The sequence below is a fragment of the Gadus morhua genome, chromosome 11 (genome assembly GCF_902167405.1).
Source record: "Gadus morhua chromosome 11, gadMor3.0, whole genome shotgun sequence".
NCBI lineage: Eukaryota > Metazoa > Chordata > Actinopteri > Gadiformes > Gadidae > Gadus > Gadus morhua.
In genome coordinates this window covers 11,315,077-11,331,959 of record NC_044058.1, presented here as the reverse complement: position 1 = coordinate 11,331,959, position 16,883 = coordinate 11,315,077, and the positions used below count along the sequence as shown (strand labels likewise).

Sequence of the window (16,883 nt, the reverse complement as noted above, 5' to 3'; positions counted from 1 at the left end):
ACAGGCAACGCCAATCTACAGATATCTTGGCGTATCCCTTTAATAATATAATGTATTCCTGATGGTGGTGTTCTCTCTCTCTCTCTCTCTCTCTCTCTCTCTCTCTCTCTCTCTCTCTCTCTCTCTCTCTCTCTCTCTCTCTCTCTCTCTCTAGCTCTTCCTGAAGTGACCATCCTCCCGTCCGCCACTAAGGTCAAGGAAGGAGGCAGCCTGATGTTTGAGTGTCATGTGAGCGGGACCCCTCCCCCCGTGGCGAGCTGGCGTACTGAGAGGCTCCATTCCCGCCATGTGTTCGAGGTATGCCCGCACAACAAGCCGAGACGTGAATACATTTATTTGAACTTGAGGAATGTATTTTGTAAATATGAATCAATATATCTCAGGTATTTCTAATAAATAGACTTAGTATATTTTAATAAATACATTTGGTCCTATTCTCTATCTTTTGGAAATAGCAGTATTTCAGACCGACAATTCAACTGTGTAAGATTGCAGTAGATTCTAATACTGTACACTTCACCATTCAGACCTCGACACAACACAACACATTCACCAACAAATATACAAATAGAATGAAGAAAATCTCCTTCTAACACACCCGCCCTCCCTTCCCCTCCAAATCCTTTCTGTGCCTCTGCTGCATCCTGTGGAGAAACTCCTTCATCCACCTCCTCCTCTTCCTCCCTCTCCTCCATGCCCTCACCCTCCACCTCCCCCTCCTCCTTCCCTTCCAACTCCACTTCCTTCATCTCCACTCCGCTTCCCTCCTCCTCCTCTTTCTCCCTCTCCTCCCTTCCCTCCACCTCAACCTCCCCCTCCTCCATCCTATACCGCTGCCCCTCCTCCACTTCCCTGTTCTCCACCTCCTCGTCCTCCGACGCCTCTCTCTCCCCCCTCTCCCCGATTCAGAGGAGGGTTATGGTCTCCACCCTGGTGCTGGTGCTGCAGCTCCTGGAGGTCTCCTCTAAGGACAACCTCCACAACCTGACGTGCGAGGCGGAGAACCAAGCTGGGCCGGGAGAGGACATGGTGCAGCTGGACATCGAGTGTAAGTGGCCCCCGCAGCACAGGAGCTGGCACCGGGCCTCAGGGGGTCACCTGGTCATGGAGGGGGGGGGGGGGGGGGGGGGGGGGGGGGGAGGGGGGGGGGGGGGGGGGGAGGGGGGGGGATTCATGGGGGCTGTCAAGCTTAATGGAGGTGAATGTGAGAGCACACTGCGCTCTCTGCGTTGCAGGCAGGGTGGACAGCAGCATAAAGGGAAAAGCTCTCCGTGTCGAATTTCTGTTCAAACAGGCTGCTAAAAATAATAAGCGCAGTGTTCCCGGCCAACCTTTAAGAGCGTTTTTTGGGCGCTGCCACTCAAGGCGGGGTGAACCAGTGCAGTGGACAGTGCACTCCCGTCCTTCTGTGTCCATCGAGGTCGGCTCTCTCCGTGCGTGCTGAGGCACACGGAGAGAATCACGAAAGAGAATGGAGAAACACCCCGACCCGACCCCCTGTTCCCGGACAAACCCCCCCCTTCACCTCCGGTTTCGGGCCCTGTACTTATGATCACAGTGTTCACTCGACCCAGGGGACTTCGACGATGCTGTTGTCTACTTGGCGACGCCGCTAATGCGTGCTGGAAGTTGAACAACACCCAGTGACAGGCCCCAGCGGACCCCCCCCCCCCAAGCACCACTGCAGGATGCATTAGCGATGCATTACCAAAAAATATTGCCAAAACAATATCGTACATCACCAGTATCAACTCAGTGACAGTCATTAGAAGACAAAGCCCCCCCCCCCCCCCCCCCCCCCCCCCCCCAGCCAAAAGGAGTCCGGGGGAACCAATAAACAGGAGCCAATGGCACGGGTATCAGGGGACGGATAATAACTGCCCGGGAAAATGGGGGACTAGATAACCCGCACGCTAAGATCTCATTTGAGCTCGGCGCTAATGGATCCTTACCCGCGAATCCGGAAAACCGCTTCATCCGCAGTGATTGGCGGATGGTAAGTGCGTTAGTGCGTGTGCTAATCCATCCACATCGGCCCCTCCACGGCTGAGGGACGCTCGTTAACTGCCAGCCCTTTAATTAGGCTTAATTATCTCGTTCAACAGTCAGTGTTTACAGCGCTGAGTCTATAGCTCCCATTACCCCCCACCCCATCCCTCCTGCTCACCGCAGTTGGTGCGGAGAAAACTGCCATCGCTCTGACATCTCTTTTCAACGTATAGGAGAAAAAACATGTCAGACGTACGAAAGACGCCCGAGTGAACCACTTGAACGTGGAGCACCAGAACTTTTTTTAATTTTAATCCCTTTCATATGCTTGAGGACTGCCACGAGTAAATCACTTTTCTTCAACACTTGATGCTTTTTTTGATGCTTTGAATAGGTTTTCTTATTAACAGCCTCCGACATACCATGGTTTATTGCATTCACACCAGCCAAGAACACACCCTGAGATCAGTTATTTATCCCCAAAAAATGACTTTTGCCCTTGCTTTGAAAGTTTAGTGTTCAGTGAGGGATTAATTGAACTATCTACCAAGTAATCCATTTTTCTGACGTTTGGCCCCGAGAGGAACTCATCGGATGTCGTCTTTGTCCATATTGTTACTCACCATTTGTCAATTCTATACATTGCTTCCGTAAAATTGCCCCCTAAAAGCCCCTCACTCTCGAGGTATGGGTAGCCTAATTGCTACCATAAGTGCAGTCAGGCTTTGCTAAACAAATGTTAGCTTAATGCCATCATCAGCAGGGCTCATTTTCTCTCTGCACGGGTAGAATTTACCCCGGCTCTTAACAAAACCGACCGACAGAGGAGACATGGGAGACGGTTCAGGTTTGTCCTGAGCCCAGCAGATTCCCACCGCAGGGTCAGGGGTTAAGAGCAGCTGAAGTGCGAGGGTCTCCTCACCTCTCCTCCATCTTGGCTCTAAAGGAGGCCATTTCCTGTAGCTTCAGGTCCACAGCTGCTTCCAGGTAGTGGTCCAGTGGTCGGGAGCGATAAGGAGTACCAGGATGTATTATTCATGGACGGGTCAGTACAGTTACAGATTGAAGAACATTGATTGGGGGAAATACCGCAGGACCCTATGGCTGCTGTGGGCCTGTGACATAATATTGAACATGCTTTAAGTGCACATGCAGCAGAAAAGGAAGAAAAAACATGTGTAGGCCAGTGATTTGGAAGTGGTTTTCTGCTTATTCTAGGTCGTTAGGGCTCTTTGGTTATTAAAGCTGAGCTGAAATTGCTTTATTATGTAAATGTCCTTTTATAGGTAGCACGATCTAGGATTGGAATTTTAAGAGGTTAGTTAGTCATCGAAAAACTTTTGAAAATTTCCGAGACATACACAGATACACACACACATTCAGAGTCTTTTAATTTTGGCCACGAATTTCACCCATTAGAGAACTATGTTGCTAAGTGCCTTGCATCCAAGCTCACAAGGGAATTGCACCAACATCCTTCTCAAACTTTCTTGTCCTCTTACCCTAAATGGTCCTCTCTAGCTCTAGCAGTTGAGAAGGTTGCCTGGCAACCGGAGTGGTTGCTGGTTCAACTCCCTTAACCAACCTCTTTTGGCAAAGTGTTTTTGAGAAAGGGACCTCATGAACGGAAGCATCTTCTCTCTTAGACTGTGAGTGCAATAGATTGTAGAAGGGGCTAACAAATCACTCGAATACAATCTATTTCACTCAGAGAGGTCCTCGCCAGTTCCGGCAAAATTACGTTGAGTTGACCCTGTTCCTCCACAGGAACACAGAGGAGCTCAATGATTGAAGGAACTCCTCTTCTCCAAGTCTTACTCCTCCCCTCCCCCACACAGTCCCGGTGAGGATCCTGTTCCTGCGCAAGGCCGAGCGGCAGCACCACTGGTGCTTTCCCTTCGCGGTGGACGGGAACCCCGAGCCCACCATCCAATGGCTGTACAACGGCAAGGAGCTCACCGAGAACAGGTACACCTACACCCAGCTGTTCCCCGACACGGACGATGGCTCCGTCAAGCACGGCTGCCTGTTCCTCAACAAGCCCACCCACCTGAACAACGGCGTGTACACCATGGTGGTCCGCAACGTACTGGGCCACGACCAGGCCAACGCCACCGGGCTCTTCATGAACAGCCCTGCCGATAACTTTGACGATGGCGCCATTCCCGGTGAGTCGTCACTCTGCAGGATGAGAATGCACTAAAATGTCTTTTAGGGGTGGGAAGGACGTAGACAGTTTTTAAGGTTGGTTTACAGGAAGGGGTTGAACTGCATACACCGCTTGCCTTGTCCTGCAACCCTAGTATTTGATGATAGTCGACGGAGGAGGTGTGGGGCAGTGCAGAATACTCGTGCTGATACATCTGATAGCAAAAGGCCTGTGATGGCATCCTAATATTAGCCTGGTCCTACCAGACTCTCATACTTCATTTCATTTGCACAGAGAGTCTGGACCTACTCAATTGACAAATGTTAACTCACTTCTGTTTCTGTTGAAGTTTAAAACTATTGGATCTGCCCACGGTCTATCTGCCCAGTGCCATTCTGGATCTGCCATAACCAATCGCTAACGTTTGGCCGGGAATCACGTAGCGCGCAGGCTGTAAACAAACCAAACACTGTGCGTGAAGATGTCCGTCAACGAGAGCTGACTTTAACGTCATTGTTCTCAGCCACTTCCTCTGTTTGTTGATTGGACACACAAAATTTGGATATAGAAAACCCACTTACATACCGCAGACCTAGAGGTAGTACTGAAGGGAAATTAAAATTGAGCAGAAGTACTTAGGCGGATGGAGCCGGGCTATCCTAATATACCACTTCTGATGTTTTCCTTGGCAACCTATTCAAGCATTTTTACTCCAACCGTTCCCTTCAATGTCCTTAGCTTGAATTTCTAAACAGAAGCACAGCTCCGATATGGCCCTATATTCATGTACAGCCCATTCAAACTTGTTTTTGTCTTTCCTCTCCCCGCACTCTAGTCTTCGATCCAAGTAAGACCCATTTTACCTTCTCTCAAAAATACAAACTTTTTGTTCTGTTAACACTCAGCATTCTCTTTCTGTTTGCTTGTAAAAGACGTGGGCTGTATTGAGGGTAACTTCTTCTTTCTGTTGTTTAGTTCCGACCAACACATCCAACAAGCATGTGACGGAGAGCAAGGAGAGTCGCCTGTTTGTGGTACGTCTGGTGAAATGCCTGCAATCCTCTCTGTGGCCACCCGCTTCCTACTATGCTGAGGAAAAGATAGTATACAACAAAGATGACCCATCTAAACAATATATCATTTTGAAAATATTGTGCAAATAAATATATTTAAAATAGACCTTTTTAAGCAGGCATAAAATTTAAAAAGTCAAGCATATGCAAAAACATGCAAAAGACGACGTCTTGAATCAAAGATCGTAAATTGGCAAAGAAGACACACTTTGAGGCAATTGTTTCCTATTTGAACAGATCTCTGTGGCGGTGGGCCTAGCTGTGTTCGCGTGTGCTTTCCTCCTCGTCATGCTCGTGGTGATCAACCGATGCGGACAGCACTCAAAGTTTGGCATTCACCGTACGTTGGCATGCCACTCATTCATAGTCAAACAGCGAGGATGTTCCTTCATTATTGCATTCATAAAAACCCTTCTGTTTAGCAGAGCATCTCTGTTTTTCGGTTTACTTCACCTTTAATAATATATTTTTATTCTTTTGAATAGTTATACTATTTGATATGGAGATAATGACACCATACACCCAATATTTTATATTCATATTTTTTGTATATAGATTATTACAATTGGGTAGCTGAGACCAAATTCAGCCCAATTCCAGGGAAACAAGATTTAGGAGAAATAAATATAGAAACATCCATGGATAAATAAATATGAAAACATCTATTCTTCACTATTAAAAATGTACCATGAGGAGCAGATCAACAAAATGTATTCAAGTGTTTTGGATTGACAAAACAGCAGGACCAAAACTCACTCTCAATCTGACGCCTGCCCTGGGCTCTCTCTGAAAACCCCAGTGTCCAACTGTGCTGAGAGCAGACGCCGCCAAATAATAGTTTTATTTTTTCCTCCAGTCACTTCTTAGATTGCCCAGGATTCAGTGGGGGGCATTTTGAGGGTCTCTGGGCGCATATTGCAGAGGAGGCCCACTCATACAGGCTTTCCACTAGGCTGTAACTTTGCACACTGTGAGCCCTGCTGTCGGCCGGTCTTAAGTGCCTTAATTACTGCATGCACAAGTAAACGGCGTCAGAAACCCACCCTTAGCCAGGGCCACTCTGGCTGCACTGTGGTCCATTAAAGAAGATGGATGGATGCATGGATGGATTGATGGATGTCTGGCTATAGGTCCTCCTGAATACCCCCACCCACCGCCGCCACCAACCCAACCACGGTTGCTGCCACCCCCACTCCTATACACCTCTCACAAAGAGCCTAAGTGGGCCTGATTGCCTAAGTGGACCCCCTCCTCCCTCCACTCCTCCATGGCTTTTTCCTTGCCCTTCCTCCCTCCCTCTCTCATTCATTCATTCTCTCTCTCTCTCTCTCTCTCTCTCTCTCTCTCTCTCTCTCTCTCTCTCTCTCTCTCTCTCTCTCTCTCTCTCTCTCTCTCTCTCTCTCTCTCTCTCTCTTTGTCTCTCTGTCTCACCCACTCTCTCTAACCCCCCCCCCCTCTCTCTCTCTCTCAATCTCTCTCTCTCTCTCTCTCGCTCCATTCTCTGGAGCTGGGTTTGGACTCTGGGTTCTGTGGTTTTCCATGCTGAGTGAGGCTTTACAATTTGGAGCTTTTAATACTGTATCCACGGGCCGCTCAGCGATCAGCCTCCTGACGCGGTGGTTTGGACCTGTTTTGCTCAATGATGCTTGATTTCTGCTTTGTTGATGATGGTCATTATTACCATCAGTCATCATCTGTCGCCATGGGATCAAGGAAAATTTGCCGGGGAGTCGATGGGCGAGATGGTAGTTTCATAAATGGCCTCTGGATTGCCTCGTTTGACCAACAATGCAATCATAAACGGTCCGAGAACTGATCATGAGCCCCTCCACCCTATTCACAGCTGTGAAAGTAAATGCACCTATATAGCCTTCCTTGCTTCGTGTCCCCAGGCTCCTCGGTCCTGGGCACTGAGGACGACCTGGCGCTGTCCCTGCGCTTCATGAACTTCGGGACCAACCCGCCTTGCACCGAGGATGACTCGGGCCTCTCCAGCTTCGTGGAAAACCCTCAGTACTTCTGTGGCATCATCAAGGACAAAGACATGTGTGAGTGGACAAGAGCCGCCAGCCCCAATCATCTCTCCCTTAGCACCACCCAGGATCCCCCCACCCCGCCGCTGAGTGTCCATTCAGCCGTCTAAAGCCGTTGGCTGAGTGTTAGCCGAGTGCTCCAGGGTGAAGTGGATTTAACAAGCTCATAGCAGAGTTAGAAACACAACAGCCTCACACCACCTCTACATGACCCGTGGTACCGGCCGTATTTACCCCAGGTAGAAACCTTCTGCTCATCAGAGTGGAGGTAGAAGTACAACACACACAAGTTCACACCGCACCTGGCATTATCTGTGGTAATGAGTCGAAACCTTTTGTCTTGGTTGGAAAGGTGTCCAGAACATCAAGAGGCAGGACATCGTGCTGAAGTGGGAGCTGGGTGAGGGAGCATTTGGCAAGGTGTACCTGGCTGAGTGTGCCAACCTCAGCCCCGACAGCGACAAGATGCTGGTAGCCATCAAGGTGTGTACGGTGGATCGTGTCTGGCCATACCAACGATGGCTCTGCGCTCTCACTTCTAGAGATGACTAGAAAGTTCACTGTAAATAATAATTTACAATAAAAATTGGACTGCAACTATGATAAAGGAAAGTGGTTTCCGGTCTAAGGGAATGCTCCATCAGAATTTAGGAATACCTTCATTTTAAGGTTGTGTGTTTTATTCAATGTAAAAATCATGAATGGAAGGGAATGGGAGGAAGGGAAGGGAGATATCTCTGTTGGTTTCTTGTCATCCTCCTTGCCCGATCATGGGCATTTTCCTTGCTGTATTTAACTATGAATAGCTGTTATTCTCGCTTTGTCTTGAATGTGGCTTTCATAATTTCAACCCAAATTGCTTAGTTTAGAGATTCAAATGTATTCATCATTTGTCAACTTCAGTTGCACCTACTAATACAATCCCAGACAATTTTCATAATTGGCTGCATGACCATTTGACCTGGCTCCCTCACGCTCGCAGACGCTCAAAGACGCCAACGAGTCGACCAGGCAGGACTTCCAGAGGGAGGCGGAGCTGCTGACGGTGCTCCAGCACCAGCACATTGTGCGTTTCTACGGCGTGTGCACGGACGGAGAGCCCCTGGCCATGGTGTTTGAGTACATGCGGCACGGAGACCTCAACCGCTTCCTCAGGTATAGGCCTCCAAACCGTAAGGCTCTGACCGGTCTTCAGAGCAGACAAATACGACAAGACACTTTGTTTCAAAAAAACCTGTATGCTCATCTTCAGCAGGGTAACAATTACGTGCTTGGGTTTGGATAAGCATGGAACGGAAACATGATGGTCATTAATAGAAAGATAATGCTCATGGTCAAAAGATGTTGTCAATAGATGATGAGCCGCAGCTCTGATGGACAACCACACCGTGAAGTTGCTATAAAAAAACTTTTGTAGATCTAAACTTATAGATTTATAGTGAAACAAACTGCAATGAAAAGGTAGTATAAAAACGCAGGATAATATTTTTAAGAGCCAAGCAAAGTAAAGACAGTTTTATTTGCTAAGCTCTTAATCACAGTCACCATCTCAACGGGTTTCATAGGCTATCGTTTTACGACACCACCCTTTGGAAAACTCAACAATCCCAGGGGAAGAAATGTTGTGAAGGAACACCGGTCGGTCAGGGCTAGTTTAGTAACTAGCCGTGACCCACCGATAGTCGTCACTGTCCCTGAAACATTCTGTAATATCAATATGTCGGATTGTATTCTGAGTTCCTCATATTACCTGTGAAACATGGTTGATGATAAACTATGAAGGAACCTGAGGGAAGATTGGCGAGAAGAGTACTAGACCAGATGCTGCTGACTCCTATAGCTAACCTCCCAGGTCCTCAGAGTTTAGAGTACGCGGGAGTCCTACCTGCCCTTCAGTCTCCCTCATCCTCAGAGTTGACCATCTGCTCCCATCCCAGAGGCTGTGGGATGACCAGTAGATAATGTCCACATAATTCTGTGCAATACGTCTGGCTAATTCTCCCATTCATCCCCAAAATCTATCATTCCCCCCATTGCCAGAAGCCAAACGGAGGCTCCAGACGTGAAGACGTATTTAGATTAACTTAGGAACACCTGGGTAGAAAACGCCCCCCAAATGGCAGAGACAGACATAGTGGGCGGACTAAAATCGCATTTCCACAAGGCAGTATTGGCAAAAGGTCTCATTGGCTCACAGGGCAGCTGCTCTCCCTCCCTGCCACCTGCCTTTTAAACTAATACTGACACAACTTCCTTTGTGAGGAGGTTTGGGGGGGGGTGGAGGAAAGGGTGGGTGGGGTGTCCCGCCATGGGTGGAGGAGAGTGGACGATTAGGATGGATGAAGACATATTAGGCTCATTTAGGGCGCCAAAGCTCCCAAGCAAGGAGTGTGTGTTTCTATATTTCTTTATGGCCTTCAAGGACAACTGTGAAGTCTGGAGAAACACACTGGAGAAGTACTTCTCCTCAATTGCATTATTGCTAATCAATTGAGGGCGTATTACAAGCTGTACGTCTCCTGTCATTTGGTTCTTTGTTAGAGGGGTGGATGATGATGGTGTAGAGCTGTAATGGTTTTAAGATCTCATATATGTCCAATCTGCTAAATGGAAAGGCCAGAGGTCAGAGTTGTGTTAGGTCACCCACAGTTACAGTTCGCACAAGGACCAATCAGAGATGGTCAGCAGGGCTTGTCAAAAGCAATAGCACAGAAGGGCTGATCATTACTATCATTAACACCAACCGTTGATTTTATATTTTTCCTACGTTTCAAAAGTCATTTTATGTTTAAAACTTCTTGCAACTACGGAACTATGGATGTTTGTGCAGTGCAGCCATTTATTTAAAAAAGAAATGGTCTCAAATGAATAATAGCGCCTCGATCAACCTCTCTGAATCAATGAAGAACCCAGACAACCATGAGGGGACAAGGCTTTATTTTCCTAATATAATGATGGATGGAAAAACTAATATTGAATCACCTTCATGTGCTGGCAATGCACTCAATTATTTGTGTGGTGAATGACAAACCCCCTCCACGGAATAAGGGTGCTCAGACCTCAACCAGAGCAGGCTAAACTAGTGGTTAGATGCCCTTACCCCCCACCTGCTCCTGAATGATGCTCACTTAGGGCTCGATAGATAGGGCTTTCTAAATAACTTAATCATGACAATAATTGACATTCATCCACCTTGAGCAAGACGCCTCACCCCCCTACCTAAGACACATGTTGCCATTCACATGTCATCAATGACATTAAACCTCACTGTCATCCACAAACCTCCTCTACCCAGGGCCCACGGTCCGGACGCCCGCATCCTGGAGGAGGTGAAGATGCCTCCGCTGGGCCAACTGACCGTCCCCCAGATGCTGCACATCGCGGGGCAGATCGCCTCGGGCATGGTGTACCTGGCCTCCCTGCACTTTGTCCACAGGGACTTGGCCACACGCAACTGCCTGGTGGGCGAGGGGCTTGTGGTGAAGATCGGGGACTTCGGCATGTCACGTGACATCTACAGCACCGACTACTACCGGGTCAGTGGCTCTTCAGCGCCTCTCTGTCTCTCTCTCTCTGTCTCTCTCTCTCTCTCTCTCTCTCTCTCTCTCTCTCTCTCTCTCTCTCTCTCTCTCTCTCTCTCTCTCTCTCTCTCTCTCTCTCTCTCCATATCTACATCCTTTATCTGAATCTGCATCTATTCATCAGTCTTTCCATCTACATGAGATGCAATCAATAATTATATAATTAACCGACTCAAACACCATCATTAAAGTATATGAATTAACCAATCACAATGCTGCCTCCTGGTCAGGTCGGCGGGCGGACTATGCTGCCCATTCGCTGGATGCCCCCGGAGAGCATCATGTACAGGAAGTTCACCACCGAGAGTGACATCTGGAGCTTCGGCGTGGTGCTCTGGGAGATATTCACCTACGGCAAGCAGCCCTGGTACCAGCTGTCCAACAGTGAGGTGGGTCTACTGGGAGGACTGGGTGGAGGGCTGGGTCTACTGGGAGGACCAGGGTGGAGGGCTGGGTCTACTGGGAGGACCAGGGTGGAGGGCTGGGTGTACTGGGAGGACCAGGGTGGAGGGCTGGGTCTACTGGGAGGACCAGGGTGGAGGGCTGGGTCTACTGGGAGGACCAGGGTGGAGGGTTGGGTCTACTGGGAGGACCAGGGTGGAGGGTTGGGTCTACTGGGAGGACTGGGTGGAGGGTTGGGTCTACTGGGAGGACCAGGGTGGAGGGCTGGGTAGGAGGACCCAGAAGCCGTGGTTAGGGTTGAATAACTAAAAAATAATGAATAACTTCATATTAAAGACATGTATTTCTGTAAGACTTACTAAATATATATAAGAGTTTGGCATAATTCAAATATTGTTTTTAGGGGTAGGCTGGTAATGACTCTGATGGTGTTTCCTGGTCGTTTATGGAGCCGTTGTGTTCTTCATAAGCTGCCAAGAGCTAGAGAGAGAAATTGGAAACACTCCCATGTAATAATGCTGTGATTAGGTCTTTTTAAGTCTATAAATGATCAAACACCAGGAAACTGAAATAATAATGGATAATAAACGCTCTACCGTCAGTTTATCAATTACACAAGCACACGACATTTTGATCTAAGATCATAGAGGTGTTTGACAATATTAAACCAAAATTAACTTTGTTTGTAAGCTCATGTCTACAGTAATTTAACATTTGTTCATGCGGACATATAAAAAAAAAAGCTCACACAAAGGTTTGTGTTTCAAACTACTCCTTAAGTTCCACTATAAATTAAAGGTTTGATCTTGCATCAGCCTGTCAGTCTGAATACTACGATACATTTGTTAGTTACTTTACATAAAGCAGTAGTTCCTCCCACTAAAGCCAATCAAATCTTGAAGGGTGAGATCTGATTATGTCTTTTTCGTCCCACCCACACATCCTGCCTTTTTTTTTCATAACAAAAATGCAAACAAATCACATTCAGACAACAGACACAACCAGTCACCCTACTGTGACTGCCTCTGCAAGAACACAAGCTACGACAACCTCATAGAAAACTCGACTTGCATCTGGATTTTTTAAAAGCTTCATACTCATCAGGGCCGCAAACCAAGTATTGTAAAGAAATGCAAACAGAAAACAGTGCAGCCCTTTAAGGCTGTGATAAAGGGCCAACAATGTTGAAAGATTCTCATCTACATTTGATGAGCTGTGGTTTGACGAGACCACAATGAATGGATCAGTCGCCACTTTACTCAGAAACACTGTTAACTGAGTAATGCACAGCACAATAAAATACAATAGACCAGCTATTCCCACTATCTTGAAGATATGTGCATTGTAATTGTCAGTCGAGAAACTTGAAGACTAGACCCATATAAAAAGAGATTTTAAGGTTGTCAGTATACCATATACATATATATCACTAAAAGTATATGAAATCCACAAAAATAAAAAGCTAATACAATGTTATGAGCAGAACAATAGTATTCTAGTACTAGAATTGAAAATATTTGAGGTGAAAACCAACATATTATTATATTCTCCAAAAGCTGCTAAAAGTTCTTGCAGCACGTGCTTGCTGTGTTTGAGTGTTGTTCAGACCTTGCAGGTGTGTTAGATCAGCTTCAATGATATCTGGAGGGTGTGGCAGTCACTGAGAGCTTATAATTGGCTAATATTTGGTTACCTACAAGAACCATTGAAGGCAGGATTACCTGGACCTCATTTCATATCATTCATGATGTTGAAATGTACTGTAGAGCTTTCTGTTTGCCACACTGTTTTAAATGGTTTCAACCACTTTCTACTGCTTTATGCATTCGATCCTCAGCCAGTCCTCAATACATCTAAAAATATACGATATTTAATTAAACGACAAGTGAGGCAGGCCTATATACATGAAAATTATGAAAATGATAGCTAGATATATAATATATAATATCTACATATCATTTTCATTGTACATTTACCTTTTCTTCAGCGTCACTTTGGATAAAAGCTAAACAATAGCATGTTGACTGTAGCCTAATATAACAGCAGGCAAACTGACTCAATTATGTTTTTTTATAGTTTTGAGAATTCATCATTCCATCACAGACATGAGAGAGGACGTGTGTGTGTGTGTGTGTGTGTGTGTGTGTGTGTGTGTGTGTGTGTGTGTGTGTGTGTGTGTGTGTGTGTGTGTGTGTGTGTGTGTGTGTTTGTGTGTGTGTGTGTGTGTGTGTGTGTGTGTGTGTGTGTGTCTGTGTGTATATATTAAGGGCTTTTCAGAGCTCGATAAGCTCTCTGATTGGTCGATAAGTTGGTAGTTATTAAGAACGGTGGAGTGCAGCGCTTTACGCTAACGCACTCTGAACCAGGAGTCTGTTGTGACCACAACTGGAGTATTAAGGCGTCCTGGCCTCTCTCCTTTCAGAAGGCGGTAGATCACTTTCCTATTCACTCGATCCTAATCTCATTGGATGTCATCTTCGCCCCCTGGCCGATGAGGTTTAACCTCGTTAACGCCATCCATGCATCCCATCCAAATAAGTGATGGTGCTATTAACAGCCCATACACATAACAAATGGGGGTCATAAATCAGACCCAAAAATCCACCGGCCTGCCCGGCGGCCGCAGTCATTTTTGGGGGCTGGTATTGACTGTCTGGAGCTGGGAGACTAACTGGAGGACACGGCGACCGGGGGAAGGGTCACTAGTATGGGATGGGAGTAGGCCAGGGGTCATGTCCAATAGGTCACATTGAGTGACACACTGGGGCACACATGCAGACAAACACACACACACACAAACACACACACACGCGCGCACGCAAACGCATACGCGCACACACACACACACACACACACACACACACACACACACACACACACACACACACACACACACACACACACACACACACACACACACACATTGATTGATTAAGGGAAAAAACTAATGTGACAAGGGTGTGAGAGCTCAGCCAGGCCATAATAAAAACAGACCTCTGTTTGACTCTAGAATATGAAGTCCTAACTTGTTGTTTGGTTTTGACTTTGTTTAATTTATCCATTTTAGGTATTTTCTGAAATGGAATTCATTTCAATGTCAGGGACGTTGTGTTCTTTATGCATAATGCACTAAATAATTGTCTCTCCTTTTGTTTCTCCACACCTCCTTCTGAATCTCTCTCTCTGTCTGTCTGTCTGTCTGTCTGTCTGTCTGTCTGTCTGTCTCCGTCTCTCCGTCTCTCCGTCTCTCTCTCTCTCTCTCTCTCTCTCTCTCTCTCTCTCTCTCTCTCTCTCTCTCTCTCTCTCTCTCTCTCTCTCTCTCTCTCTCTCTCCCCCAGGCAATCGAGTGCATCACCCAGGGTCGGGAGCTGGAGAGGCCCCGGACGTGTCCCAAGGAGGTCCACCTCCTGATGCAGGGCTGCTGGCAGCGGGAGCCCCAGCAGAGGCTGGTCATCAAGGACATCCACAGCCGCCTGCTCGCCCTGGTCAAGAACCCCCCCCTATACCTCGACATCTTGGGATAGGGAGGGTGAGTCGGAGGGGGTGGAGGGCGGGGCTGGATGGAAGAGGGGGGATTGGTTCAGAGGGTACAGGGAGAAGGGGCTTTTGGTTCTGAGAAAGATACTTGGATAAGGAGCAGGGGGAGGGGGGTTTCTACCTGTTCCTGGGACACAGAGGGAGGATGGGAGGGTGGAGGAAGGAGGGAGAGGGGAAAGGGGAAAGGGGAAAAGGGGATCGGTTCACAGAAAGGAAGAGGAGACGGGGTGGTTGTTTTGTAAAGGCTGTAAGATGTAATGTTTTGAGCTCCATTCCCCCCTTAAACAGCCATGTAAATGCAAGGAAGGGTTCATATGATCTATCCAGTGGCTCTGTGATCGTTCTTCGTACATGAACATCCCGTGGTAGAGGAGCATGCACGGGGGGGGGGGGGGGGACACCGGCCCCAGAAGGTTGGACGTTAGGGTCGGCCGGGGGCTCAAACCCGAGAGGAGGAAGAACAGTCTGAACAGGGACTCAGACATCTGATGAGATGGGCCATTATAAGGCTGTGATGACAGGAGAGGGCCCTTCAGCGAGGCACATGCCTAGCTGCATGCACCGCGGGCTCCCACCAACCGGCTAGTGATTGAGTTTGGAGTTTGGACACGTGAAAGATCATTTTTTTAATAACTATAAATAAATATATGTACTTATATATATATGTATATATATATTATTTGTGAAGGAGATGTTTAAATTAATCTTAGGCTGGCGTTTCTACTTTAGCATTCAGTTGATGGAGGGGCACTCCTTTTTGAATACTGCATCAAACATAATGTCTTATCATATTTGAGTTTTATTTTTTTTTAAATCCCAGACAAAATTTTGCCTCAGCATCGATTCAGGTGTTCTACTCTTATAGCTACAGCCCACTGTTGCCTGTTTCAATACCTGTCTGAACGGGAAAAAATAAGGAAAAAATAATCAAACCAATAATAATTGGTTTGATGATGGTTCAATGCATAGCCTGGCCAGACAGTCTGGCTTTAGGCGTCCGATTCAGAGATAAGCTTTTGTACATATTGTCCCTGTTTCCAATGCTAGTATTCTGACCTCAAACACAAAGCACTGTATTGAAATTCGGCACGATTACGTATGTTTGTGTGTGTGTGTGTGTGTGTATGTGTGGTCGTGTTTGTGCTTGTGTGTGATCAAATCTTTGTATGTAGGATGTGTGGATGTCTCTGTGTGGGGGATGTGTGTGTGTCTTCATTTGAGATGTGTGTGTGTGTGTGTGTGTGTGTGTCTTTGTGTGTGCTTGTGTGCGTTCAAATCATTGTATGTAGGATGTGTGAATGTCTCTGTACACTGGATGTGTGAATGTCTCTGTATGGGGGATGTGAGATTTGTGTGTGTGTGTGCGTTGTGCCTGCGTGCATGTGTGCGTGTGTCTGTCCTTGTGTGCGTGTGTGCATGTGTGTGTTCTTGTGTTTGTCTCTATATAAGGTGTGCGTGCGTGTGTGTGTGTGTGCATGTGTGTTTATGAGGAGGGGTCGAGGACACAGTGTCGTGTTTGGTAACAGATGGAGGTGAAGGTCCAGGAACAAAGTGCTGCTGGCAGATGGTTCTGGAAACAGAGACAGCGCTACCGGCCACTTGACCGCTGCACACCCTAGTGTGAGACCAAATACAACGCTCTGGCTTTAAGGATTTATTGCCATTTAAAACTTATCAAAGCGCTTGTTCGAAGAGAAATGCTTTTTTTTCCTGTGGATCCATTTGTGATGCCTTGAAGTGTAAATACTGTCTGTAAATATATGCTGTATTCATGTCTAAAGAGATGTCTCGTTACCCCTGCCACTTTGTATAATGTCTTCGCTCAAATAAAAAAGCAAACTATATATATGTTTAAATTGTATGTCCCGTCCATAATTCACTTTCATCCCTCAGAAAAATCAAAGGGTTGAAGCAAACGTGAATATTGGATGTAGGCTGCATCCAATAGTTTTAAAGTTATGATTAGAAAAATGGTTTCATATGTCGTCATGTTGTTCCCAAAACAATATCGAGAGAAAAAAGAGGGGAAAACAACCATCTTTACAGCAGCCAACTTCTGTCCTGTCTACACGCAATCCCTCTCCTGGGAGTGGTAATGGGTTGTGAGTAATGCTATCAT

The 16,883-nt window shown here is 46.8% G+C and overlaps 1 protein-coding gene across 2 annotated transcripts in view; it reads left to right on the top strand.

Annotated features, from left to right (window-relative positions):
- The window catches only part of ntrk1 (neurotrophic tyrosine kinase, receptor, type 1), a 36,758-nt gene extending 20,138 nt beyond the window's left edge, over positions 1 to 16,620 (top strand). For both annotated transcript variants that reach the window (XM_030370336.1, XM_030370337.1), the window contains exons 7-18: positions 155 to 297; positions 910 to 1,048; positions 3,828 to 4,157; positions 4,974 to 4,985; positions 5,114 to 5,172; positions 5,449 to 5,551; positions 7,104 to 7,259; positions 7,597 to 7,727; positions 8,227 to 8,399; positions 10,540 to 10,780; positions 11,056 to 11,214; positions 14,566 to 16,620. In XM_030370336.1, the coding sequence (XP_030226196.1) occupies positions 155 to 297; positions 910 to 1,048; positions 3,828 to 4,157; positions 4,974 to 4,985; positions 5,114 to 5,172; positions 5,449 to 5,551; positions 7,104 to 7,259; positions 7,597 to 7,727; positions 8,227 to 8,399; positions 10,540 to 10,780; positions 11,056 to 11,214; positions 14,566 to 14,751 (1,832 nt within the window). In that variant the 3' untranslated portion in view covers positions 14,752 to 16,620. The remainder of the gene's footprint in view (positions 1 to 154; positions 298 to 909; positions 1,049 to 3,827; positions 4,158 to 4,973; positions 4,986 to 5,113; positions 5,173 to 5,448; positions 5,552 to 7,103; positions 7,260 to 7,596; positions 7,728 to 8,226; positions 8,400 to 10,539; positions 10,781 to 11,055; positions 11,215 to 14,565) is intronic.
- Positions 16,621 to 16,883: the final 263 nt, after the last annotated feature.